The 25,239-nt window shown below is 49.9% G+C and overlaps 1 protein-coding gene across 1 annotated transcript; it reads left to right on the top strand.

Moving 5' to 3' along the window:
• Positions 1-1,321: 1,321 nt before the first annotated feature.
• Positions 1,322-21,793, top strand: LOC141976794 (very-long-chain 3-oxoacyl-CoA reductase-like). The gene is made up of 11 exons (XM_074937958.1): positions 1,322-1,478; positions 4,365-4,411; positions 4,543-4,618; positions 5,125-5,235; positions 6,228-6,295; positions 11,370-11,414; positions 13,755-13,789; positions 14,354-14,435; positions 16,148-16,213; positions 16,941-17,090; positions 20,944-21,793. Exons 1-11 carry the CDS (start codon positions 1,322-1,324, stop codon positions 21,061-21,063), a joined length of 957 nt encoding a protein of 318 aa, XP_074794059.1. The 3' UTR covers positions 21,064-21,793.
• Positions 21,794-25,239: the final 3,446 nt, after the last annotated feature.

Raw genomic sequence — 25,239 nt, 5'->3', positions numbered from 1 at the left:
TTAATCAAAAGTGATACAAGCTACAAAAGTGAGGTCTTGGAACATCTTGGCTGTTTTCATAATGTAATACAAATACTGTCATGATAAATAATAATTAATAGTGTGTAATAAGCATCTCATAAAAACACATTTTATATTTCCAAGATCATTGCTTTTATAATTTAGGCTGAAGTATGGGGGAGAAAATCCCTGGAAATATTCATTTTTAGGAAGGGGTTCATGAGACTTCACATTTTAGTGAAAGGGGTTCGTGAGTTGTTAAAGTTTGGGAACCGCTGTGCCCCAGAGGAGCTGACCGTGTGATCATTTTCCTCTGAAAATTCAATCATGCAGTTCACTCTTTGAGTGAGCTACAGGCTGCTTTCCAGGCTGGGCAGGTGATGGGTGAGCCCCTCAGTCCCAGACAAACTCCAAGTCCTCCACCCTTGGTTAGTACACTCATTTATGCCTGGTCTGCCTACAAATGTTGCATCTCAGGTCTTTGGGCTCCCTTGGTGGGGGTCTACCAGGACTGGCTGCCTTCCACCCCACTCACTTTGGGTTTACCCAAATCTCACTGCTCCAGAGCCTCCACTAATTTTCCTTCCCAGGACCTAAGCTTGGACCAGTCCCCTTGGGTCTCTTTTCATAGCTGGACCCACTGTCCACAAGCTGAAGGCCGGTGTACATGAATCCTTACATGCTTGCTCCACTGACCACGGTTTACGCTCAGGAAACCTATTCCACAGAATTGCTCTGAGTCTAAACCCATCAGGTCAGACAAAGATTCCAGGACAGTGACACTGGCCCGTTTCACCACTTGTGCGGCTACTTCTCTACCATGGTGCCAACCTCCCATCTACCTCGCCCCTTCCTTAGTTTGCACACCAGGACACCCTTTCTTCTGGGCCTCAGGTAACAACTCAAACACGAGGAACCAGTCTCTTTTGACCTGTTCCCGGCACCAATCCGTCCCATCCAGTGGGCTATGAACCGCAGGTGCGTGGGCCCCCGGTTAAGGGAGCGAGACTACACCGCCAGTGTGCAGGGGAGATTTTAGTTCCCCTCACAGACCTTCCCAAAGGGGCTGAGGGAGGCATCTGTGTCTCCAGGATCAGTGAGGCCGATTTTTTGGTACACATGCCCCGCGCGGGAGGCAGGGCCCAGGAACAAACTGTAATAGGAGAGAAACTCCTTGCAGCCAGGGGCTGCAGCGGCAGGGCTGGAAGGTGCAGGGAGCGGCCGCGGCCCGCCCCGGGAGCGGCTGAGCCAATGGCCCGGCAGCCGAGGCGGCTGGGCGGGGAGACCGGGGCGCGCTCGCTGCAGTAGCAGCCGCGGTACGATGGACGGCGGCGCCGCGGGGCTGCCCGTGCTGGGCGCCCTGGTCGCGCTCGGGCTGCTGCTGCGGGCCGCCTGGGCGCTGGGCCACGCGGTGTGGACCCACCTGCTGGCGGCGCGCGGCAGGGGCGCGGAGCTCGCCAGCTTCGGAGCCTGGGCGGGTGAGCTCGGCCCGCGGGCCCTGGGGAGGGTCTGGCCGGCCCGCCCCCCGCAGTGATGGCCGGCGGGGGGCTGCGGGGCGGGGCTGACGGCTCGGAGAGGGGGGGAGGCTGCGCTGGCCGTTCCCCCCCGCCCCGGGGCTTGGCGGGGAGAGGGGAGGCAGGGCTGGGCTATGCTGATGGCTCCCCCCCCCCCGCGGGTTTGTACACACTGGCATTTATGGCGACATAATTTGAAGACGCCGCCCCCTGGGCGAGCTACGTTACCCCGACCCCAGCGCCTGTGTGGCCAGCGCTGTGTCGGCGGGAGGTGGTTTTAATATGCCCGGGGGAGAGCTCTCTCCATCTTCACCAGCTGCACTAGTAGCTTCTCCTGTAGGCTGGCCTTGAGCTTCCCAGCTCTGGAGCTGGAGGAGGTGCTGATTGCTGCTGGCCGGGCAGGGTAGGTTCCTGCTCGCAGGGCTTCAGGCGTGAGGCAAACGGGTGCCCCATCAGTTCTTGTTGAACCCCAGGACCGATGCCACCAGGCACACGAACCAGCTGGAAGCCCCAGCGGGCTGGAGGGATGGCCAAGGTCAGGGGGCTCCATGACCCAGCCAAACGGCCTGGGGGATGCTGGCCCTGTGGAGAGGCCAGTGTCCAGGGCATGGGGTAGAAAATGTCCAGAGGAAACATTTCCCATCTTGCTGAGGTCAGAAACTAGACTCCTGCAGCCTCCAGTTAACGCAGCTCTTTGTCCTTCTGGGGGCTATAAAATGAGGTCCAGGCTCTTTACTAGACCTTAAGGCAACAGACTGGGAGCCAGGGTCTCAGGTTTCCCCCACAGCTGTATTGCCAAACCCTCCTACTGCAGCTGATAACTGGAAAAAAAAGAGCATTTTTGTTTCCTCAGCAAAATAAGCTATAGCCGAAAAGCACATTTATGTTGCTATAACTGCATCTAACGTAAGGTTTTTGCTGGTATAACAAGGTCACTCTAAATTCTCAGCCCTAGCCAACGTTTCTTTGCTGCAAAAGTTTCTAGTGTAGCCCTGGCCCCAGTGTTGCCAAAACTTCTCACGTGGGGTGTTTTTCTCAGAGTCTCAGCTCCTGGAATCCTGTAACCACAGGAGAATCTCCACTCTCCTCAAATTCAAAAGTAGTTTCTAGCCCTTGTGGTTACAGAGAAAAGCTTGGAAAAATAGCCTAAAGCCCGGAGACCAGAAGTCAAAGGGAGAGAGAACCCAAAATTCATCCTGGTTGACAAATCACCAGCTTTTTTTTATAAAATGTTTTATTTTGAGGGGGGCCTTACTCCTGATCTTTGAAGGCCTCGGGTTGGTGATACTGCAGACTTGCTGTAGAAGTTGGCCCTGCCTGTAGCCTCTGAAGTATGTTGCTGCTGTTGTCCGCATTGTGGTAGCACCAGTTCAAGGACTGGAGCCCCATTGTGCTCGGCACTATACCCAGAGCTGGTCCCCAAGAGCTTCCAATCAATAGTTCTTCTGTTGCCCAGAGAAACTATGTAGACTAGACCTGGATTTCCTGTGTCATAACAAGCAGGAGAGTGTCTACCTGTGTGGAATCCCTTTCTGATTGTCTCTACACATTGGGAAGGGGCACAGAGCCTCTGCACCCTGGTCAGGCTCCCTGGGAGGCTCTTTATCTCATTGGCCCAATGAGGCATGTTCGTGTCTTTCATTCACTTCATTCCTGGAAGCCCCTGGGAAGGGAGTGGGACTGGCAGCCAACTTGCCAAGCAAAATTCCTTAGCGGCAGGGGGCTAGGACTGACGTCCCAGCACCTCAGGCTGCCAGACATGCTGCTCAGCAGGGCATGGGGGCTCTCCGCTGTCTGCTGTACTCAGAATGCTTGGCTCTAGACACAGAACCCGAGGTGTGGAGCCTCATTCTCCATGGCCCCTTGGGTCACCAGTAACACTGTGCAAAGTGGGTGAGTGGGGTGGAGAACAGAGACCAGTAGAACCAGGGAGAGTCCCCACCAGACCACACTAGGCTCCCTGCCAAGGGGGAGAAGGACACCACCACTGATGTCCCCTCTGTGGGGGTTGGGGGAAGGAAGGCTGGTACTGGGGGGACCCACACATGGAGTGCTCTGCTGGGGTGGACAGGAGCCGAGTGTTCCTGCCTCGTGGAAGCAACCTAGCCTGCCAGAAGGCAGGAAGCAGTGGGCCAGGAAGGGGGAGGTCCCAGTCTGCCTCCTACCAACATTAGGTGGGTAGGCCTGACACTGCCTGCCCAGGTAGGTATGGGACTGTAGTTCAGGGATTATAGGGCTGTAGGGGGCTCACATGGGGGTGAGCTAGAGCTCCAGATTGCCTAGTTGGGCCCTGTCTGAATGCTCCACTGGGCTGTCGCTCAGTAGGGCTTGGGCCTATTCCCCCGAAACTGGGCTCTGCTCCTCCCTTCTGGCCAGTGGGCTCCACAGGTCAGATGGGTGGAGGAGCTGGGGCAGGGGCAAATCAGTGGCGGTGACTCTGTGAAGTACCATCGGTTTGTGGCAGCAAAGTGAAAAGTCACTGCAGCTCTATATCGTTAGGGTTGAAAGACACTTACCGTTTAAAACCAGTGGGGTGTTGCCAATGACCTCAGCAAGGGTTGTCCTAGGGGTTGGAACTCCCCCAGGTTCTCAGTATTTTGGGGTGATAATAAAGTACCCCAGACGCTGTCTCACCAGAACTTGTAGAGAGGGACTCTCCCTCCCTGCTCTGGGATTGAGGAGCCTAGCATTGATCCAGACCCTAGATAGGGTGTCCCCCTCCCTGCTCCATGGAGCTTGCACAAAACCATGCTGGGGAGTGTGTGCAAGGCATGCAAATTCCCCAGGGGAGCGGTTCTCAGCTACTGGCCTAAGGAGGCATTTACAGCCTGTACCTCTCTCCTCTTGCAGTGGTGACTGGAGCTACATCTGGGATTGGAAGAGCCTATGCCCACGAGGTAATAACCAGTGCTACTTTGGATCAGCTTTGGCACAAGGGTGAAGCTGACCCAGGAGTAGCTGTGGGGCAAACTGAGTAGATTTAGGGCTTCCCAGATTCTCCTGAGTTCCCACCTTAATTGTTTTCCAGCTCGCCAAGAGAGGCCTCAATGTGGTGCTGATCAGCCGCTCTCTGCAGAAACTGAAGCAGGTGGCAGCTGAGATAGGTGAGTAAGACAGGCTGGGCAGGCTCCTGCTTGTGAGTGGGGTCTCCACGAACACCTGTGTGGATGCCAGGGGAGTTGGGCACCTAGGCAGTTAGAGTGGGAATCTTATGTGGTGTCACCTTGTAGCTGCATTGTTACCAAAGCACAGTATTAGAGCTTGGGGTGAGTGAAGGGGTGGAAGGTGGGGTCTGGCTTGTGCCGTTAACCCAGACCCTGCTGCCTTCCCTCCTACCACTCCCAGGGGTTCTATTACCACTAGACCAGGCCTTACGCTCCTGCCCCCAGCTCAATTGGTGCAAGCCCAGGCTCCCTCCCTTTCCCTCTCCCAGGGACCTGTTGCAGCTAGCCTAGATCCACACACACACACACACCCCCCATTTCCTCTCTGCCCAGAGGCTCTGTCACCCTGAACTCAGAGCCTACCCGCTCCCCAGCCCTGCCTTCTCCTCTGTTTTCTCCCCAGCCCCTCGCCAGGGTACTAATCTTGCTCTGACTTTGCTTTCCAGAAGAGCAGCATGGCCAAAGCACCAGAGTTATTGAAGCTGATTTCACCCAGGGGTCAGAGATCTATGACTCAATCCAAACCGCCCTGCAGGGCCTGGAGATTGGCATTCTAGGTAAATTGGCTCTTGGGTTTTGTTCTGTTTGTCTTTGCAGCTGCCCTGGCCTGAAACATACCTTGGCCAGAAGCAGTGGGCCTGTGGTTGGAGCTTTCCCAGGGAGATGGCAGATGTCATGCTCTCCGTTCCAGTGTCTGTGCAGTTCCCAGTGGACTGCGCCCAAGTCGGGCTCAGAAATAACCTGGCCAAACACTTGATTTCCATTGAGCTAATGGGTCTGATGTAAACCTAACAGATGAACAAATTTTCCTGTCGTGTCTTCTGGGACTGGAGGCTGCCTTGGACACGTGTGCACCTAACAGTGTCTTCTAGCTATGCTCCAGGCAGGCACCCCTAACTAGTCTAGAGCCACGTGCTTGCTCCAGTAGGCTGTCGTCTTCATCCACTCCCACTTGCATTTCCTTCAGTCTCCAGCGTCTTCTGTCTCCCACACCACATGCACTAAAATCCAAATGGACACCACTGGTGGCTGCTTCTCAACACGCCCTTTACTCTCCGAGGGGATGTCTGTGCTTCGAATTGGAGGTGTAAGTCTCAGCTCGAGGAGCTATACCCATGCTGGCTCTGAGCTAGTACGCTAAAGATAGTGTGTAGCTGTGGTAGTGTGAGCGGCGGGAGGGGCAAGCTACCCTAACACCTATGGTTTGTGTGATGTCTGGTTTTCTAGGGCGGCTAGCTTCTACCACCGTGGCTACACCCTATTTTTAGCATGGTAGCTCAATCAGAGCTAGTGCTGGTATGTCTCCCTCAGCTGGGAATTATACCCCCAGCTCCAAGTGCAGATGTACACTATAGCAAAGATCCCAAACATCCCCCCCAGTTTTGGGAATAGTTGGATCCAGATCCAAACCTCCCTGTTTGGGCCTGTCTGAACCTGGTTCTTTGGGTCCTAGCGACAGACTTGTATTGCTTCTAAAGTGCCAAGTGTTTCTACTACATGATGCTCATAATTCAGAACAGCTGGGCCTGATGCATTGTTCTTTTAACAGTGAACAACGTTGGCATGACCTTTTCAGCAGAGCCAATGAATTTCCTGGATATCCCCAACGTTCATAAGGTTTGTCTTGTTCAAAAATTCTTGCTCGGCTGGTTTCCTGTCTTGCCAATGATCTGGTCTCCCTGGAAACCAGGGAGTAAAGCTGGGTCTGTGCTAAGTGGTACAGATGTTTTTTTAGTGCAATCATAGAATCATAGAATATCAGGGTTGGAAGGGACCTCAGGAGGTCATCTAGTCCAACCCCCTGCTCAAAGCAGGACCAATCCCCTACTAAATCATCCCAGCCAGGGCTTTGTCAAGCCTGACCTTAAAAACTTCTAAGGAAGGAGATTCCACCACCTCCCTAGGTAACGCATTCCAGTGTTTCACCACCCTCCTAGTGAAAAAGTTTTTCCTAATATCCAACCTAAATCTCCCCCACTGCAACTTGAGACCATTACTCCTTGTTCTGTCATCAGCAACCACTGAGAACAGTCTAGAGCCATCCTCTTTGGAACCCCCTTTCAGGTAGTTGAAAGCAGGTATCAAATCCCCTCTCATTCTTCTCTTCCACAGACTAAACAATCCCAGTTCCCTCAGCCTCTCCTCATAAGTCATGTGTTCCAGTCCCCTAATCATTTTTGTTGCCCTCCGCTGGACTCTTTCCAATTTTTCCACATCCTTCTTGTAGTGTGGAGCCCAAAACTGGACACAGTACTCCAGATGAGGCCTCACCAATGTCGAATAGAGGGGACGATCACGTCCCTCGATCTGCTGGCAATGCCCCTACATATACATCCCAAAATGCCATTGGCCTTCTTGGTAACAACGGCACGCTGTTGACTCATATCCAGCTTCTCGTCCACCGTAACCCCTAGGTCCTTTTCTGCAGAACTGCTGCCAAGCCATTCGGTCCCTAGTCTGTAGCGGTGCATGGGATTCTTCCATCCTAAGTGCAGGACTCTGCACTTGTCCTTGTTGAACCTCATCAGATTTCTTTTGGCCCAATCCTCTAATTTGTCTAGGGCCCTCTGTATCCTATCCCTACCCTCCAGCATATCTACCTCTCCTCCCAGTTTAGTGTCATCTGCAAACTTGCTGAGGGTGCAATCCACACCATCCTCCAGATCATTTATGAAGATATTGAACAAAACCGGCCTGAGGACCAACCCTTGGGGCACTCCACTTGATACCAGCTGCCAATTAGACATGGAGCCATTGATCACTACCCGTTGAGCCCGACAATCTAGCCAACTTTCTATCCACCTTATAGTCCATTCATCCAGCCCATACTTCTTTAACTTGCTGGCAAGAATACTGTGGGAGACCGTGTCAAAAGCTTTGCTAAAGTCAAGGAACAACACGTCCACCGCTTTCCCCTCATCCACAGAGCCAGTTATCTCATCATAGAAGGCAATTAGATTAGTCAGGCATGACTTGCCCTTGGTGAATCCATGCTGACTGTTCCTGATCACTTTCCTCTCCTCTAGGTGCTTCAGAATTGATTCCTTGAGGACCTGCTCCATGACTTTTCCAGGGACTGAGGTGAGGCTGACTGGCCTGTAGTTCCCAGGATCCTCCTTCTTCCCTTTTTTAAAGATGGGCACTACATTAGCCTTTTTCCAGTCGTCCAGGACTTCCCCCGATCGCCATGAGTTTTCAAAAATACTGGCCAATGGCTCTGCAATCACATTTGCCAACTCCTTTAGCACTCTCGGATACAGCGCATCCGGCCCCATGGACTTGTGCTCGTCCAGCTTTTCTAAATAGTCCCGAACCACTTCTTTCTCCAGAGAGGGCTGGTCACCTCCTCCCCATGCTGTGCTGCCCAGTGCAGTAGTCTGGGAGCTGACCTTGTTCGTGAAGACCGAGGCAAAAAAAGCATTGAGTACATTAGCTTTTTCCACATCCTCTGTCACTAGGTTGCCTCCCTCATTCAGTAAGGGGCCCACACTTTCCTTGACTTTCTTCTTGTTGCTAACATACCTGAAGAAACCCTTCTTGTTACTCTTAACATCTCTTGCTAGCTGCACCTCCAGGTGTGATTTGGCCTTCCTGATTTCACTCCTGCATGCCCGAGCAATATTTTTATACTCATCCCTGGTCATTTGTCCAATCTTCCACTTCTTGTAAGCTTCTTTTTTGTGTTTAAGATCAGCAAGCTGGTCTCCTGCCATATTTACTATTCTTTCTACACATCGGGATGGTTTGTCCCTGTAACCTCAATAAGGATTCTTTAAAATACAGCCAGCTCTCCTGGACTCCTTTCCCCCTCATGTTATTCTCCCAGGGGATCTTGCCCATCAGTTCCCTGAGGGAGTCAAAGTCTGCTTTTCTGAAGTCCAGGGTCTGTATTCTTCTGCTCTCCTTTCTTCCTTGTGTCAGGATCCTGAACTCGACCATCTCATGGTCACTGCCTCCCAGGTTCCCATCCACTTTAGCTTCCCCTACTAATCCTTCCCGGTTTGTGAGCAGCAGGTCAAGAAGAGCTCTGCCCCTAGTTGGTTCCTCCAGCACTTGCACCAGGAAGTTGTCCCCTGCACTTTCCAAAAACTTCCTGGATTGTCTGTGCACCGCTGTATTGCTCTCCCAGCAGATATCAGGGTGATTGAAGTCTCCCATGAGAACCAGGGCCTGCGATCGAGTAACTTCCGTGAGTTGCCGAAAGAAAGCATCGTCCACCTCATCCCCCTGGTCCAGTGGCGTATAGCAGACTCCCACCATGACATCACCCTTGTTGCTCACACTTCTAAACTTAATCCAGAGACACTCAGGTTTTTCTGCAGTTTCATGTCTAGCAAGGATGTAGAAGTGTGTTGTTCACAAATGTGCTAAACGTTTAGTACAGCCAAGGGAATGTCGACTTTGAAGACATGTTAAGTGAGTTGAGTTAAAAGACTGGCCTCCAGAATTGGGGGAGCTGTCACCCACTCCCTGACACCTCCCTCTTCCCACTTGCCTGGCTCAGGTGGATCTCGGTGCAGGGGAAAGAGAGTGCCCAGGGAATGGGCAGAGTTATTGTGACTGGGCTTTTCCTATGTGAAGAATTAGGTGACAGGTAAACATAGGGCATGTCTCCCTGGGGCATGCTGCTCAGTCTCTATTTCACATCATCTTTGGAGCCCAGTGTAACAAAGTCTCAAAGGCAATACTGAATTTCACCACAGAGTCCTCTTGTGGCTTTCGTATTATTTGACAATAAAATCTCTTTATCCCTTCACCTCTGTATCAAGGTGAGTCCCTTTGGACCCTTACCGTGGCTCACACCGTCCGTGCTGGTCCCACTCCACACCCTTAGCGACTGTCCTTTTGCCACTCTGTACAGAGAGACCCACCTCTGATCTACCCCGGTTCTTGGCCTCACACAGGAAGTACATAGAGCACTACTTATATAGTCCCCACAGGCAATCACCTATCTGTCTCTCCAGAGCTTAAATTCTCAGAGATTATTTCCCAGAGTTCCCCACGCATCTCCCTCCCCCCCTTTTGGGGCTCTAGGCTTCAGTGACAGGATGGGGGGTCTCAGGACTTGGGGGGCTGCAGGGGCTCTGGGCTTCGGGGGAGAGGGGGTACCAGGGCTTCTGCAGGTTTAAAAAATATTTACCAGAGCTTCCCTCCAGACGGCTCCAGCTGAATTTAAGCCCTATGTCTCTCTTAGGGTTTTGTACTGCTGTCCATCACCATAGTATCTGAGTGTCTTCCACTTAAAAGCAATAGCAAAGTCCCTAGTGGATTTCATGGAGTCTCTGGCACTTCTGCAGAACTGCCAATCTGAAGAGACCGATGGTCATGAGATAGGGCATGCAAATCATGAGAATTTAAAGACCTCATCAAACCATAGTTTTTTAGTCTGTACTTTGACTTCATAACTTCCTCTGCTATTCTGCCCGTGTGTGTGTGAGAATTTCAGTTGACTTGACTGCACACAGAAGTGCATCCCTCTCCTTGGCTCCTCAGATGGAGCTGCACTCAGGCTCTCCCCACCTCTGAGACTGGCGAACTGCCAGCCGTTTCTTATTAGCTCTTGACTCCCCCCACCCTTGGCTCACTGACCTGGGGGTTGTCTCCTTCCCTGGACCCGGCAGCACCACCTCCCCAACTACCCTCTCCACTGCCTCGTTGCCCCCTGAGGCCTTCTCCTCTCCCAAGTAGAAGTGTCCTGGAGTTGGTTCCCAAGTAGAGAAGTCTCAAGGCAGTGGGAGGCAGGGCCCTGTACTATCCCCCCCCCACCCCCCCCCCGGATCCTCTCTGTGCTCTCGGACCATATGTGAAGGCAGGGCTGAGCGGCAGGGCAGGTCTGTGTGCTCACCACTAAGGCTGTCACCCACAGCTCTGCCCAGCCCTGAAAACTCTATGGGACTGGAGACAGGTTTCACTGTCAGTCTCCAAGGTGCCACAAGTACTCCTCGTGTGTTTTTTATGGGACTGGAGGAGCTTCTTGCATCTTCACGACAGCTCCTCCTTCAGACACAAAATCCTGTGACTTTCAATTGGTTTGTGAGAATAGGCAACACTGGCCTTCCCCTGGCTGCTTGGCGGGGAATCCGCTCCCTACTGCACCACTGCCATTTGATTCCCTCCATCTCCCATCACTGTCCTCTGTACCCCCTTCAGCCTTTCACCTGCCTCCACATCCTCCTGCGCCCCAACCAACTAAATCTGCCTCCTGCTCCCATCAGTGCCCTGCTCTCCCTCATTCTCCCCATCCCTCGACAGTGCCCTGTCTAGCTCCCTGGGCCATAGAGTGGCAGCAGTTTTGTCTGTGGGCCTGGCTTCAATCTCATTGAAAACAGTGGGAGATGGCTTTTGAAAATGCCCCTAGGTGCTTATCTGCGTCTTCAGGTGCCAAAATACCTAACTGCCTAAGTAACTGTCGGATCTGATCACCCTTCCCCTTTTCCTGCCTAAGCTATGTTAAACCTGCTGCTGTCTCTTTCTCGCTTTAGAGGGTGAGCTCTGTGGGACAGGGGCTGTCTCGATGTGTCAGATAGTGGCTGGGGCTCTGAGTGCTACCCACCACAATAACCACGAGCATGTATAGTGACAGAGATGTGTGCGCTAACCCGTCCATGAGGGGTGGCAATCTCAGTGCTGTCAGTGACAATGGGGAAGGAGAGGTCATTATGTCTTTTCCTTTCACTCCCTCTCTCTTTAGACTCTGTCAGATATTGTGAATTGCAACATGCTCTCAGTGGCAAAGGTAAGTGAAATAGAGCTGGCATTCCTAGGCAGCTTTGGTGGCTTTCTCCTGTTTCTTTTACATGGGGCATGACATGAGGAACTGATAAACTCCTGGGAAACCGCAGGGGGTTACCCATACAAAATTCTCTGATACTCACACACTCTAGGGGCACCCACCTTTACCCACTTCCTAGGGCTCAGGCATAACCCTGTGGGTTTGCAGGACCTTTTACCAGTGAAAGAGCCTTACACAGTAATATCCTTATCCTCTATTTATTAACAATCACCAAAAACAGACTGTACATGCTACACATACAGTGCTCACCACTCCCTGTAAGACACATGAACTTTTCTTGATGGCCAGTCAGGATCAAGTCTGTCATAAATATAAAGGGAAGGGTAAACACCTTTAAAATCCCTCCTGGCCAGAAGAAAAATCCTTTCACCTGTAAAGGGTTAAGAAGCTAGGATAACCTCGCTGGCACCTGACCAAAATGACCAATGAGGAGACAAGATACTTTCAAAAGCTGGGAGGAGGGAGAAAAACAAAGGGTCTGTGTCTGTCTGGGTGATGCTTTTGCCAGGGACAGAACAGGAATGGAGTCTTAGAACTTAGTAAGTAATCTAGCTAGATATGCGTTAGATTATGATTTCTTTAAATGGCTGAGAAAATAAGCTGTGCTGAATAGAATGGATATTCCTGTCTGTGTGTCTTTTTGTAACTTAAGGTTTTGCCTACAGGGATTCTCTATGTTTTGAATCTAATTACCCTGTAAGGTATTTACCATCCTGATCTTACAGAGGTGCTTCTTTTTATTGTTACTTCTATTAAAATTCTTCTTTTCAAGAACTGAATGCTTTTTTTCATTGTTCTTAAGATCCAAGAGTTTGGGTCTGTGGTCACCTATGCAAATTGGTGAGGATTTTTATCAAACCTTCCCCAGGAAGTGGGATCCAAGGGTTGGGAGGATTTTGGGGGGAAAGACGTTTCCAAACAATGCTTTCCTAATAAAATAACCCAGATAAATGTTTGGTGGTGGCAGTGGAAGTCCAAGGACAAAGGGTAAAATAATTTTGTACCTTGGGGAAGTTTTAAGCTAAGCTGGTAAAAGTAAGCTTAGGAGGTTTTCATGCAGGTCCCCCCATCTGTACCCTAGAGTTCAGAGTGGGGAAGGAACCTTGACAAGGTCCATCTGGGGGACTCTAGTTTCTGCACGGTGTCATTGGCAGTGTTGAGGTCTGGGAGCTCTGATCTTTGGGGCTGTGTCCTGGAGTTGGTTCCCCAAGAACTTCCTTTTGGACCCCAGTTCATATAGTGAAATTTGAGTCCTTTTTAGCTATACCTTAACCAATCATTATACTAAAATTTTACTAACCGATCCTAACGTAGTGTAACAAAATTCTCTAACCAGTCCTACCCCACCACCTTAATTCATTTACACCTAGCAAAATTAATTATGCAATAGACAGAAACAATCAAAGAACCAGACAGAGACCATACAGACAAACAATAGGGAAGTGGGGACCATAGTGACAAAACAATAAAGAAATGAGGATTTCCCAACCACAACTATTGATAAGTGATTGCTTGCCAGACAGGATGCTGTCAAATTAAGTTTTCTTTAACCATTCAAAACTGTTTCTTTATCTGGTGATAGTGGGGGCCATTAGGATGGGGTCTCCTTATTAACAGCCTGATATTACATTAAAACAATGTAATAATTTAGATGGAATGTGAGGATGCGACTTCCTGCTTCTCAGCTAATGGCTGCTGCTCGGCTGCTCTTTTAATCTGGCTGCAGACGAAGGCCTTAGGCTTTAGGCCTTACAATGTGGCTGCAGACAAAGGCCTTATCCTTACAAGGGGAGAGAGAGCAGTTCCAGTGTTGGGTAGAGAAGGGCTGGTGGGTGAAAGGAAAGAGGAGTGTGAGGATGGGCAGTGGGAGTGCTAATGGGAGAGGGACAGGGACATAGGGACAGCACCTATTGCTAAGGGAAAGAGGGTGCCGAGGGGATGATTTGGGAGCATGAGGCTGGACATGTCAGGGGCGTGTGGCTGGTGAGGGGAGGGCAGGGGTGAGGACTGTCTCTGCCTCTGCGGTCTCTGGCTGATGAGGGGAGGACAGGCCTTGCCACTGGGGGGCGTAGCTGGCGGGGGCAGGGCAGGCGGGATGAGGGTTGTCGCATGTGGCTGGTGAAGGGAGGACAATCTGGGGGGTGGGAGGCAGATTCTGCCATTGCAGGGCATGGCTGCTAAGGGAGGGCAGGAGCTGATGATGGCCCCTGTCGTGGACAGGGCATTGCTGGCAGGCTGTGCGGCACGTCCTATCTCATGTCTCACCGACGCCTCTTGTTGCAGATGACCAGGATTGTCCTGCCCCAGATGCTCAGCAGGTGCAAGCAGCAGGAAATCACTGTGGCTCGACAGCGGGGGAGCCATGTGCACTGGGCCTACTTGACAGTGGCTGCAGCGTGGTGCCCTCTTTGTGCCTCGGGGTGGCATGTGCCTTTAGCTGCACCTGTCCCGCACTGATCAGGAGCCTTCCTGGGCCATGAGCTCTCCCTCTTCCTCTCCCTCTCCCCTGCTCCAAGTGATGGGTTCTCCCTTCTCCTCCCCGTCCCCTCAGCCTGGATGGTGGGCACGGCCTGGGCAACAAGCTCTACCTCTCCCCTGCTCCTGAGCTCTAGACGATCATTCCAGCCCTAGTCAGCCCATCCACGTTCTCCTCTCCCTCAGTTCAAAAGGAACTCTCTTCTCCCCGCCAGACAGGTAGGCGGAGTCTGGCCGCAAACTCCAGCATAGAATCCTGTGCCCCCACTTTGTAATGGGGTGATGGGTTCTCCCCTCCCGCCCCCCCAGGGGCATGGGCTGGGCCTGGGCAATGAGCACACCTCTCTCCTTTTTCCTGGGTGCTCTCTGGGGCCATCCTCACACGGAGTTATCTCTCTTCATGGCAGGAAGAAGGGGGTCGTCATTAACTTGTCCTCTGAAGCGGGTCGTTGCCCCTATCCAGGGACCACGATGTACAGTGCTACAAAGGTAAGGAAAATTACATCCTGTGCCCCCTGTTCCTAGCAGTCTTTCATCTCCCATAGAATCATAGAAGATTAGGTTGGAAAAGACCTCAGGAGGTCTTCTAGTCCAACCCCCTGCTTGAAGCAGCACGAGCACGGACTAAATCATCCTTAAAAACCTCTCAGGATGCACATTCCACCGCCTCCCTAGGTCACCCATTCCAGTGCTTCACCACCCTCCCAGTGAAATAGTTTATCCTAATATCCATCCTAGACCTCCCCCACTGCAACTTGAGAACATTGCTCCTTGTTCTGTCATCTGCCACCACAGAGAACAGCCGAGCTCCATCAGCTCAACGGGTAGTGATCAATGGCTCGATGTCTAGTTGGCAGCCGGTATCAAGCGGAGTGTCCCAGGGGTCTGTCCTGGGGCCGGTTTTGTTCAACATCTTCATCAATGATCTGGATGATGGGATTAATTGCACCCTCAGCAAGTTCGCAGATGACACTAAGCTGGGGGGAGAGGTAGATATGCTGGAGGGTAGTGATAGGGTCCAGAGTGACCTAGACAAATTGGAGGTTTGGGCCAAAAGAAATCTGATGAGGTTCAACAAGGACAAGTGCAGAGTCCTGCACTTAGGAAGGAAGAATCTCATGCACTGCTACAGGCAGGGGTCCGACTGGCTAAGCAGCAGTTCTGCAGAAAAGGACCTGGGATTACAGTGGATGAGAAGCTGGATATGAGTCAGCAGTGTGCCCTCGTTGCCAAGAAGGTCAACGGCATATTGGGATATATTAGTAGCAGAATTGCCAGCCCTAGTACTGACTGACACTGCCAGGGACCAAGAGTTATGTAGTCCTCCTGTGTATGTCCTCCTGGCACCATCGCTTTTCTTACACCAGGACTCTGATGTCAGAGAATCTCCTCCGCCATCCTCGCCAGTACCGTGCTCCCCATCTTGGCACCAGCAACTATCAGTGTCAACCTGATTGTTTGGCTGCTAGAGCTGTCAAGGGATTAAAAAAATTAATCGTGATTAATCGCACTGTCAAACAGTAATAGAATACCATTTATTTAAATAGGTATGGATGTTTTCTACATTTTCAAATATACTGATTTCAATTACAACACAGAATACAAAGTGTACAGTGCTCACTTTATAGTTATTTTTGATTACAAGTGTTTGCACTGTAAAAAAACAAAAGAAATGGTATTTTTTCAGTTCACCTAATACAAGTACTGTAGTGCAATCGCTTTATCATGAAAGTTGAACTTACAAATGTAGAATTATGTACCAAAAAAACAGCACTCAAAAATAAAAATGTAAAATTTTATGGCCTGCAAGTCCACTGAGTCCTACCTCTTGTTCAGCCAATCGTTTAGACAAACAAATGTGTTCTTCTTCCTTGCACCTGAAAATCCTGTCTAGGTAAAGGGGGTGGGGTTGGAAAACACCCTCCCTTGGTCTCCATAAGCTACAAAGCAGCTCTCCTGTTACAGCCGTGTGCTTGCCCTACTAAGGGCACCCAGTACTGTCTCACACCAGCTCCCCATCAGAGCCAGAGCAACGGGCCTTGTCCCAGCCAGCCGTCCTTTCAGGATCTGCTCTTGAGGTTTCTTAGCTCCCTTGTGAGCGTTCATTGTGACATGTCCCCCTCCCCCCGCCACGCTACCCTTTCCCCTCTCCTGCTCCATTGCGGTCCTGTGGCTTGATTTCCATTTTCTCTCCATTGCAGAGATTTGTAGATTTCTTCTCGAGAGGCTTGGAGGCCGAGTACCACTCCCAGGGCATCCTAGTGCAGGTACAGAGCAATGAGACCTTCTCCCCTGCGGACGCAAGGGCAAGGAGCACTCTGGAGTTTGGGGCCAGCAGTTGCAGGAGGTGTCTGGGGATGCAGCTGTCTGTGCTTGCCATGATCCACTGCTCCATCTGCAGGCAGCACTTTCCACTGCCAGCTGCTGGCATTCAACAGCTCCCTGTAAGGGGAGGGGAAGGGATTCTCCATTACTCTCTGTGGGGGGAAGGAAGGAGGAGGGGAAGGGGGATTCTCTGTATGGGAGTTGCTGGGTGTAGGGCACTTATGAAAATCTGGCCATGCTGTGAGGGAGACAGACAAAAGCTTATAGCCTGTTCTCTGCCCCTCTTCAGGTCAGAGGGGATTTGCTGTGTTGTGTCAGAAGCCCACTCTCTATTCCTGATCCCTTTCTCCCTCCTTGGACCATGAGTTAGCATGCTCACCCATTGGGGAAAATAGCCATCTTGCATGGCTCTAAAGTTACCCCTCCAACCGGGAGCGACCAAGCTGAGCTGTGACTAGCATCGTCCCTTCCTCTGTGGCTGCAACAGTCAGACTGAGGTGGGAAACTCTCATGACTTCATAGTGAAGGTGATTGGGCCTTCACTGCCAGCCTTGTGAGGGATCAACTCTGGTGTCTGACTAGTAGGCAGACTGAGCCTAGAGATTGTGCCAGAATGCAAGAGAACAGGCAATAACTCTCTCCACTCTGTCTCCCCTCTCCCCCCTCTAGAGTGTCCTGCCTCTCTTAGTTTCCACAAACATGACCAACAACATCATACCCAACCGCTATATAAAGACAGCAGAAGACTTCGCTCGTGAGGCCTTGAACACTGTGGGCATCAGTAGCAGGACATCTGGCTGCCTTTCCCACTCCATGCAGGTCAGTCTGGCAGATGGGGGCATTGGAGAATGAGGGGGAGTGTATGGTCTGGCTGCCTCTCCCACTCTGTGCAAGTCAGTTTAGCTTGTGGGACATGAAGGCGGGGGCGGGGGGGGGGGCAGCAGCTCAGGGAGTGAAGCTTCTGACAGCAGCCACTAAATGTTAAAAATGAATGAATAAGCCAAATAAAATTCAGCTGTAAAAGCTAGAAGGGAATAGTGAGAACGAGGATTCCTCTTCCAGGCTCTGTGCTGAGGAACTAAGGCCCACCTCTCCCAGGAACCAGACCAATGTTCCCTCTAATATTTTACATCCATGTGCGGAATGAATTTTGTTATGTGCAGTACCAATATCGAGGTAATGTGTGGATGTGCGCCACCGGGACAAACAAAAAAACCAAGATATAATATATATTTTTAAACAGTTCATAGGTATGGAAGAAGAAAGAATATTAAAACAAGGGATAATTAACAAGCTGCTTAAGATGTTTATTTAATATGAAATCAAATAAAAAGAATATTAACACTGCCCTTGGAGTACATGTATGTTATCATCCTGTATAACCACTCAAGCTAGTAAACACACCAAAATGTGGCTTACTGAAAACAGCTATATAACTAAAACAAAGTCTTGGCCATTAAGTGAAAGCATAAAAAATATGGACCAGAGGCCCAGTTTAATAACCTCCTCCTACCATAGACCACTAAATCTTCAGGGAAAGCTGCCCTCGACAAAACAAAGCATCTCCCAAAACAGTAGCATGTTATGGACTTTTGCAGTTCACAAAACTATCCCTCTTGCATGCATATTATCTGCACACTGAGCTCAGCTTGAAGATGCTAAACAAATCTATGAGTCAAGTAGAAATAGTCATGTTCTCATTGCAAATATTAATACAATATTTTCTGATACTGGAAAGGAGAGTAAAAGGCATTCCCTCAGGCTTCTACAATTTCTATGAAAAAAGAAAAGGAGTACTCTTTGCGAATACAGACTAACACGGCTGCTACTCTGAAACCTACAATTTCTATGGGATGTCAACTCTTAATTTAATACTTCACACACAGAACAGTAAAAATAAGTAATAAAGCAACACAGAGAGCAAACAAAACCACAAACAAACAAGTGACAGCACTGAAAATATGAAGGGAAGTAAAACATCAAGTGGTTGGTTATGGGGATTTTAAAGAGTGTTGTCAAAGTCAGATTCAGGACTCACATAGTTTGTCAGACCACTCTGTTTATTAGCAAAGCGCTTTGCTAATGCACCCAGATGTGAGCCCCTCTCTGAGGTTCAAGATAACTTATTTATACAGCTAAGCCAAAGCCAATTTAACATAAGAGACAAAAGAAAGAGAAACTGACAAATATACGTACATATCTTATTTGCATACTAAGTTTACCAATCTCCTAGCTCAGTAGGAGCTCTAAGTTAATTAGTTTGAGGACCCCTTGTCTCACACTCCTTAATGTTTCTCTTCCTGACAACTATATTTCAACAAACCCTTCAAGTAGCATTTCTTTAATGAATTATAATTTCAATATAATTCATTCTACTTTCACAGTGTTTAGGAGGAGCCACACTGTGCAAGTGCAACAGAGCCCTGTAGAAACAGGCAAAGTTCTGGTTTCACACTGTGTGTGTCATCGACTCAAAACCTTAGAGTAAACTCATTACATTTTTACAAGCTCCTTAAGTAAACAAAGCACATTAACACAGGGCTTCGGAGGTTGCAGACAGATCCCTGCTTCAAAGAGCCAGCAAATAAGATCTTCATCCTACAAAGCATCTAACGTCAAACCCCCTAGTGCTTGCTACTTATGAGTCAATGGGAGTACTCTGAAGAGCCAGAACTATATCAGATAGCAAAGATCTGGCCTTGATGGTTTCCAGTACCTTTCCCCAAATAAATTTTAAAACTTAATGGAAATCAGTTCTCTGGAATCCAAGTGATTTCCATTGTTTTAGAATTTGTTTGGGGAGAGGTATCTCTCCTGGCCACTGCAGCCCCAGAGCTGGAGCTGGGACATGACAGGTTAGAAAATACAAGAGTGATACTGCAAATCAAACTTTAAAGCTATAATACATCTTCCCAGACAAAGCTAAATCCAAACATTTTAAGCAGCTGGTGGAGGTAGCATTCATTTTAGGAACTACATTAATTAACCTCTATACCAGTTAAGCAATTCTGAAAAGCCATCCAAACCAAAAGCTAGGCATAAATAATACATTGCGTCTCTCTCTGGCTGTCGCACGCAGCCCAGCTGGGGCTGGGATGCCCTAAATTTAGTCCTGACCCCACCCACCCCCTATTTCCCCCCACCTACCCCCTATTTTCCCCCATCACCTCACCTTCCATGTCCTCTCCAGGGTCCAGGTCCACCTAATTAGTGGAGCCACGTGGATAAGTCCCAGAGAGATGCAGCCTTAACCGTTTTGCCACCCAGGGCAGAAAACGTTGGTCCATACACTCCTGAGGAGGAAAAGAAAATGTAGAGTGACACAGCGGTCTGGCGCCGCTGGAAGCTGGTGCCCAGGGTAACCGTCCTGCTTGTCCACCCCTAGAACTGGTCCGGGGCCCAGCTCCCTGAACCCTGTAAAAAAACCAGGAGTACTTGTGGCACCTTAGAGACTAACACATTTATTAGAGCATAAGCTTTCGTGGGCTACAGCTCACTTCATCGGATGCATTGAATGGAACATATAGTAAGAAGATATATACAGAGAAGGTGGAATTTGCCATACAAACAGTTTGTATGGCAAATTCCACCTTCCCTGTATGTGTATATATATATATCTTATTATTATATGTTCCATTCAATGCATCCAATGAAGTGGGCTGTAGCCCACGAAAGCTTATACTCTAATAAATGTATTAGTCTCTAAGGTGCCACAGGTACTCCTGGTTTTTTTTTGTGGATACAGACTAACACGGCTGCTACTCTGAACCCTGTAATGTTGCCAATCCCAGGAGTTCAGAAATCATGAGTCAGGACCGAAAAATCCACAACACCGACTTAAAATTCTGATACTTAGAAAAAAACCCTTTTGTTTACTTCTGACTTCTAGTTTCTGAGCCTTTAGGTCACACCTGAACCATGTTTTCTGGCTTCTATCCACAGCCTGAAACTCGTTTGTTTTGTTTTGTTTGAGATGAAATATTGCAAGATTAATGATAAATCACAAGAGTTGTCAATGCTGGCCTGGGCCTGCACTGAGGAGCTGGGCCCTGCGCCCCTGTGGAAGATGAGGGGTCCCTGTGGTGAGGACCCCGTCCCCCACCCTCTGAGGTTCAGGTCTCTGAGCTGAAGAGCTAGGCCCCTTGCTGCTTGTGAGGATCATTTGCTGCAGTCATGTTACCGTCCCTGTTGTTTTCAGCACAGCTGCTGGGAAACCTGAGTGTCTCTGATGTCACATTTGGGGAACAGGAAGAAAATGTCCGGGCCCCAGTTAGAGACACATGGTTTTTGCTGTGATCAGTACAGCTGCCTGAGCAGCCTAGGGAGTTGGGCTGTGTTCTGAGCAGGATTCTCACACAGCTCACTTGTCCAAGGCTCCTTGCAGGATACTGAGTGACAATACACAGCCCGCTAGACAGCACACCAGCAGCTGTGATGAGCGTCACCACCAGCTTACATCTCCTCTTCAGCCTTTCCGTTTCTCCCCTCCAGTTGTCCACAACAGCGCTTGACGAGACACTTCAGTGCAAGAGGGGTACCTCTGTCCATGCCCCGTCTGACCAAGACCATGCTTGGGGTTTAGACTTTAGATTTACCTTTTGCCTGATTAATCATATGTCTCTTCACAGGTGGTAGCAATTTAAATGACTTGTCCCTTCTTTGCTCATTTCAGAGCTTCATTCATGAGCTGCTGTGTCCTGAGTGGTTTCGTCTCTCCTCCCTTGGGCTTCAATGCACTCTGGCCTTGTGGAGGAAGGTGAAGACCCGGATGCCCTCACTGAAACAAGAGTAGGCAAGAACTCACAGGCCCAAATGATGCAGCACTAACCACTGGAGGAAATTACCAAGGGAAGTGGTGGAGTCTCCATCTCTTGAAGACTTTGAGTCTACTCTGGATGTTTTTCTGGGAGATGTTTTACGCTCAATACAGGGTAAAAGAGTGAAATTCTATGGCCTGTGATATGGCAGAGTCAGTCTACATGATCTAATGGTCCCTCCTGGCCTTAAAATCTGTGAATCTATCAATCTAAAGCATGACTTTGTTGGGGACACTGGGGCATGGCCACTAGGTAACTCGAGGGGATGGAAGACCACGAGTGTCAATGAAGCCCCCTCGCACTAGGCCCAAGTGTCCTTGCGCCCCCCCCACCCCCCTCCCCCGGCCTGGAGGCACTCGCAGCAGCTATGCGCACTAGGCCCAAGTGTCCTTGGCCCCCCCACCTGGAGGCACTCGCAGCAGTTATGCTGAGGATCTGCAACAATATGTTGCAGAGTCAGACTGCCTGAAACTAAACAAGGCCAAACAGGGGAGATATGGAAGAACAATGCTGAATAAAGCAGCTTTATGTATAGTTTAACAAATGATACAAAAAACAAGGGAACTAGCTGGGAACTGGATTGGCTGGCTATATGGATACTTAGGGCAGCTTGCTATTGGATAAGTATGCTGGGAAAAAGGATGTATAAAAGCCTGTGTAACTTCCTGCTCTGTGTGCAGGATTTGAGATTCTATTCTCCCTGTACCTTGTTTGCAGCTGCAAATAAACTTTTCTGCTTCTCCACCCCGTTGTGATTCTCTCCTGCTGTGGGTTTGTGTGTGTGTGTGGGGGGGGGGGGTGAGAAAACTTGGATTTGTGCTGGAAATGGCCCAACTTGATTATCATACACATTGTAAGGAGAGTGATCACTTTAGATAAGCTATTACCAGCAGGAGAGTGGGGTGGGAGGAGGTATTTTTTCATGCTTTGTGTGTATATAAAAATATCTTCTACACTTTCCACAGTATGCATCCAATGAAGTGAGCTGTAGCTCTCGAAAGCTTATGCTCAAATAAATTGGTTAGTCTCTAAGGTGCCACAAGTACTCCTTTTCTTTTTGTGAATACAGACTAACATGGCTGTTACTCTGAAACCTACCTAGGCTGGGAGGCTCATTCCCAGTTGCAGTGTAGACATACCCTCAGAGACCTGTGTCAACAGGGTGGGACATATTAGTCTGCCCTAGGCAGCTACCTGTACTGGCCTCAGCCTTCTCCTGCATCCAAAAGAAAGGCTAGAAAAAGGACCACCAGTTTGCAAAGGTTTCTACCTGGTCATTGCCTTGAGATAGACACAGTCATCAGCACACCTCTCTGCTCAGTCTGTGCTGTGAGAGATAAACTGTTGGCAGCGTCTTGTGTCTGAGAGGAGATGTTATTGTTCCTGAGACACCTGAGATACCAGTTACAGATTTTTGACTCTAATAAAAAAAGAAAAAGAAATTCCTGCTGCAGCTGATGGAAGGGGGCATATGTATGTAGGTCACACTGCTCCTTTGTGTCCAACAGTGCCGGCTATCCAATGGGATAACCTGGTCAGCTCCTCTCACTCCAGTGATGGATCTCTTCCACCCTTTCCCATAGTGTCAGAGACTCAATTGATTACAAGATGCCCTGATTTCTAAGGCTCGTAGAGTGACTTGTGCATGTTATCTTCACAGCCTCCCTGTTCCTCCCTAGCTATGGGGTTTATGTCCTCATCTATAAGATCTAGTTCCTTTGTGTCTGTTTCCCCATCTATTGTCACCTGCTCCAACTGGGCATGCGTCTCACCTGCTTTCTTCTTCAAAGAAAAGCATTTCCACGTTCCCTGAGAGGAAAGGGTTCTTTCACTCTCAACAATTGCCATAGATTTGCCAGACTTCCTACAGACATGGCGTCTTTTCATGAGTGGTGGGATTTTCTGTGTGAACATGCTTATCACAGCCTTCTCTAGCGAGGCCTGTTCTTGACATCTGAGGTCAGGGTCTCATCCACTACAACGTGGCCATGAACTTTGTAGACCTGACCTTCTCCGCACTCTCTAAAGGGAATCATGGGAGATGGGGGGTGGTCTGTAACAAACTCAGGAACAAAAATGTCTGGGTATTTTTCCGACATAGATTCTTAGGTTCCAAGTCCAGAAGCAGTGGCAGATTAATGCACAGGGCCAATGCACAGAGGCCCTGGCTAATCTGGGGGCCCCCGCAGGAGTGTCGGAACCTGCACAGAAGTTGGGAGGGGCCATCAATGCTGGAACGGTGGCCTTGTCACTGGCTTTTCCTTTTCCCCCTGAGGCGACCCTCCCCCACTACCCCGCAGCCAGGCCAGAAGCTGGAGCCAGGCAGAGATAAGAGCTGCCCAGGGACCCTGGGCCACTGTAGGGAGATCTGGATCCTCCATCTGCCCTGGGCAGCGTGTGGTGCCCAAGAGCAGCCCCCAGCCCGTGTCTCCACCCCCTGGGGCATGCCCCTGCTGGTGGGACACAGGGATGGGGGCTCCAGTCCTGCCTCCTGCCCTGGGTCCTACAGCCACACACGTGGGGAGAGGAGACCCTGCCCTGGCCTGGGAGGTGGCAGGTAGTCCCGGGAAGGTCGCAGTGAGGAACTGGACAGAGAGGGCTCCTCCGGCACAGCTCCCCCTGCTACTGGACCAGTCTCAGTGGCTGCTGCACTCCGCCCACACTCACTCACTGCCTCTGCCCCGCTCCCCCTGCCAGGCTGCCCCCACCGGTCCCTCCTGCTCCTCCTTGGTAAACAGGTAGCAGAATGAGGTCTCTGCCCGTGGGGACAGGATGCCTTCCGGGGAAAGGAGGCACTTCCGTCCCCTTGTGAGAGGTTTGAAGTAAAGGCAGCATTATAGAAGGCTGCCAGTCATCTTTCAAGCTTGGTGCTGCTCCGGCAAAGGGAACTGGAGGATTGTCAATTAGAGTTGGGGTGGTTAAAGGTAATTTGGCACAACAGGGTTTGGAGTCAGAAGCAGAGTTAACAGACCACCTTAAAAGACAGGAGCTGCGACTTGGTTGCAGGGGAGTACAGGAAAAAAAGTTTCGAAGTGAAAAAGGGAGAGTGAGCACGTTAATACATGGAGTTGCTCCAAAGGGTTAACTACAGCTGGTAATGGCCCTTTTGCAATTCACTTGACATGCAGACAAAAGCAGCAGACATGGGGGGGGGGGGCGACAAATTCAGGGTTTGCAGGAGCGGATAACAACCCCCACTTTTCTCCCAGAGTCAGGATAAAAACCTAGGGGAAAGGGTTCCCAACTGTTTTATCCTAGGGAGCCCTATCCTTTGCTCCAAGCTAACCATAACCTTTTCTTCTCCTCCTCAGTTTGCTAAATTTGCTGCTTTTAGCCTGTACTTTAAAATAGCTTCACAGGGTTAATTGGTTGCTTTCCACCCTACCTGCCCCCCCACCCCCTTCGCACTTTTGTTTTTCTGAAGTTTTAATGGAGGGTACTTTAGATACTTATAAGAAATGTTTTTCTGGATAGAGCATGACGGAGCTCTGCCATATTCCACTGAAATTTTAAGAGTAAAAGATCCACAGGTGACCATGGAGACAAATGTTTTCCTGCCTTTGTGAACAATCCCACGGTAAAGACAGCACAGGGGAAGGCAGCTGTGTTGCGGGGATTGTACTTGGCAGCGAAGTCGTTACAGACAAAATGCACCACCTTAAAGAACTGAATGCATAAGTAAGTGATTTAAAGAGAGTGAAGGGTTAAATGTAGCTTTGGCAGAAATTAAAACTACAGAGTTTGGAGGGAAGCAAATAGCTGGGAGTTGTGGAAGTGTTAGAAGGTAACAGTTGTGGTGTGTTCCAGAGTAGCAGCCGTTTTAGTCTGTATCCACAAAAAGAAAAGGAGGACTTGTGGCACCTTAGAGACTAACAAATTTATTTGCGGGGATTACAGTGGACAAGAAGCTGGATATGAGTCAGCAGTGTGCCCTCGTTGCCAAGAAGGCCAACAGCATATGGGGCTGTATTAGTGGGAGCATTGCCAGCAGATGGAGGGAAGTGATTATTCCCCTCTATTCGGCACTGGTGAGGCCACACCTGGAGTATTGCGTCCAGTTTTGGTCCCCCCACTACAGAAGGGATGTGGACAAATTGGAGAGAGTCCAGCGGAGGGCAACGAAAATGATTAGGGGGCTGGGACAAATGACT

The sequence above is a fragment of the Natator depressus genome, chromosome 23, assembly GCF_965152275.1.
Source record: "Natator depressus isolate rNatDep1 chromosome 23, rNatDep2.hap1, whole genome shotgun sequence".
NCBI lineage: Eukaryota > Metazoa > Chordata > Testudines > Cheloniidae > Natator > Natator depressus.
Note: the sequence above shows the minus strand (reverse complement) of the source record. Positions and strands in the feature narration are given on the sequence as shown.